This window comes from Suricata suricatta, chromosome 12 (genome assembly GCF_006229205.1).
Source record: "Suricata suricatta isolate VVHF042 chromosome 12, meerkat_22Aug2017_6uvM2_HiC, whole genome shotgun sequence".
Taxonomy (NCBI): domain Eukaryota; kingdom Metazoa; phylum Chordata; class Mammalia; order Carnivora; family Herpestidae; genus Suricata; species Suricata suricatta.
In genome coordinates, this window is record NC_043711.1 from 6,638,435 (window position 1) to 6,641,531 (window position 3,097).

The 3,097-nt window shown below is 42.7% G+C and overlaps 1 protein-coding gene across 1 annotated transcript in view; it reads right to left on the reverse strand.

Moving 5' to 3' along the window:
• LOC115273497 (olfactory receptor 18-like) overlaps positions 1 to 3,097 on the reverse strand; it is a 24,980-nt gene that overhangs the window by 15,819 nt on the left and 6,064 nt on the right. Inside the window, exon 3 of the mRNA XM_029916562.1 lies at positions 40 to 267. Coding sequence (XP_029772422.1) covers positions 40 to 267 — 228 coding nt within the window. The remainder of the gene's footprint in view (positions 1 to 39; positions 268 to 3,097) is intronic.

Consider the following 3,097-nt stretch of genomic DNA (forward strand, 5'->3'; position numbering starts at 1 on the left):
GGACATGGCCCTGTTATGAGTCTGGATGTCCCAAATCACCTTTGGAACCGTGGTAGATGTGAAACCGATGTCACTCAGGGACAAGGTGGAAAGGAAGGAGTACATGGGGGTGTGGAGGTGGGAGTCAGAGCTGACGGCCAGGATGATCAGTAGATTCCCTAGCACGGTGACCAGATACATGGACAGGAACAGGCTGCAGATTAGAGGCTGCAGCTCGGGATCATCTGAGAACCCCAGGAGGAGGAATTCCAACACAGGTGTTAGATTCTGTGGTTCCACGGAGCAGAGACAGCTTCTGGAATATAAGTGAGAGTTTACATAAAGGAAACAACTATACAGGTATCCATCATTGTCATTATATTTTGGATTCGTGCTATTTGTAAATAATATATTCGCACTTGAGGAAAATTTAGCACCATTTCTCAGTTGTGACAACACATTCATCCTAGAACCCTTTTCTCATTGTCTTTTTCTTCATTCACTTGTTTCAATGTGCATGCGCTTTGGAAAGATGGGGCTAAAGAAATTAGAAATTAAGAGATTTACAATTCTATTAACACACTAATATATCAGTAGCCTCTTTTAAAGGAAACAAAAGGAATGAGAAATGTCATTCTCCCTTGAAGTGATTGTTCTAATAAAAGGACACTAATAAGCAGTCAAAAGTACTTATTGCATCTAAATGTAGAGAAATTACAAACATCCTATAATAACTATGTACTAAAGTGTGTGACCCCGTTTTTGTGGTGATATTTTACTGCAAACAGTATTTAAGGCTCTAATTCCCCATCTGCCCATCACCTGGGCTAATTGATAAGAAAGGTTGGGTCCTTCAGTTATAAGTAAGCTTCTGAGGACGGGATGTACAGCATGATAACTAAAGTTAATAATATTTTATTTCATATCTGAAAGCTGTTAAGAGTAGATCTTAAAAAGTTATAATTACAAGAAAAAACTTTTGTGGGTCACCAGGGTGGTTCAGTCGGCTGAGGAGTCAACTCTTGATTTTGGCTCAGGTCATGATCCCACAGTCATGGGATCAAACTCTGCCTCAGGCTCTGTGCTGAGCAGGGAGCCTGCTTACGATTCGGTCTCTCTCTCCCTCTGCCCCCCTCCTCACCCACCTGCTTGCTCACTGTCACACTCTCTTTCTGAAAAAAATATTTGCAACTCTGTATGATGCTGGAGGTTAACTAGACCCGTGGTGATCATTTTGCAATATGTATGTTTTGAATCATTATGTTGTGTACTTGAACTGAATATACTGTTATATATCAATTATATCTCAATTCAAAAACAAACAAACGAGGAAGTAAGCCAGGCAGCCTGGATTCTCCCCCAGTTGGAGACAGTTAGACATTCACACCCCACAAGCACATATGCAGGAACTCTCACTCTGAACTCCCACCGTAGCCACAATACAAAACCCAAGCCAGTCTCTTCCCCTGAACTCTTGGCCATTTCAGACCAGTTTCGATCATCTGTTATGCTCTCCCTAAACAGGGAGATCTTTATGAGGAATAAAACTTTTTATACCCTCTTGCATGTGTTGCATTATCAGCCTCAACATCCAGCCAAATTTTGGATAGGAGTCAATCCAGTTTCTGCACAGTGTCCTATTGATGCAGCAGCTGGGGCACAAGACAGTGACCAGCACCATACAAGATATTTCTTCTCTTGCTCTGGTTTGCTCTCTGGCTCTGCTGCCTGATGGCAAGCAAGCACTCTGGACTGTGCTGCACCGTGCTGCATTTCTTGAGCCCTTCCAATCCTATCTTATAGATCCAAACGACCTACTTTAGAAGTGTCAATAATCACTTGGTTGTTAGAGACAAGAGTATGTGATTGGGTTTCTTTTTTAACCTCTTTTGAAGGAGCTCAAGTGAGGGAAGGATAGAGGGAGGGGGACAGAGGGTCTAAAGCATGCTCTGCATTGACACGCCGACAACAGTAACCCCGATGTGGGGCTCGAACTCACCAAGCACGAAATCATGACCCAAACCAAAGCAGGACAGATGGTCAACCAGCTGAGCCATCCAGGTGCCCCGGGATTTGGCCCCAGGCCTATCCATATGTCTTGGAATGAAGCTGTGACTGACACTAGGATTGGGGAAAGACTCTTAACCTGGTTGGTTGTGTGTTTCAACCCAGCACTGGCCTCTATGGGTACTCAAGGGTAAGAGTACGCCCTGTGCAAGATATCACTCCATTGGGTGGTTGCACATGAAAGTGTCCTTGGAGAGGGTGAGAGTTAAGAGACATAGAGAGAGGGAGAGAATTGGAGATGGGGAGAGGGGGAAGAGGAAAGGAGGAAGAGAAGAAAAGCAGTCATTGTGTGTCATGCTGAGGTCTGTAGTCCTAAAAGCAGGCTGGAACCTTTCAATACCTCTGCTATTCCGGCTTTGTCTCAACAAAGAACCAGGTCCTCGGGTTTATAGGGAGAAACATTCAAAGCACCCCTGTTGCACAGTAAAGAAGTTAGTGTAGACCCGGGTTAATCATGGGGTATATAAACCCTATAAAACAATCATCATTTTGGAAGAGGCCCCTCATCATGAAGATGTTGGCTTGGGGCTCTCTGGAGATAGAAACTTAATCATATGAGCAGGGTGGAGAAGACTGCCTTTGAAATATATCCAGTGTAAAAAAAATAAAGAAAACAAGAGAAAGAAAGAAACGTGCATATGGGGAAACAAACAAAAAATAAAACAGGCATACAATTTGACCCAGGTAAATCTGAAATGTACTAAAATAATTTGGAGAACAAGAAATAAAAAGGTGCTGATTGGCTTTTGCATCTCTTCCCATAGATCCTGGTTAACTTTATATCTGCTGAAACGCACCAGTTGGCAAACCTTTGTATTCTCAATCAACACAGGGGTTCAAGTTACAGTGATTGCTTGGCATCCCATTAAATTTAATTTAAACAAGGTGTCCTCTAGAATCTTAGGGGTTTCTTGAACATAAGAACAGCGAACAAATATGTTTGCCTCACCTTCACCATTGACACTATTACCTTGCCCTCAAAGATCCCACAGTGGGCATAAACAATCTGAACCAATGAGTAGTATATCAAAATTGAATTATGCTTTCAGCA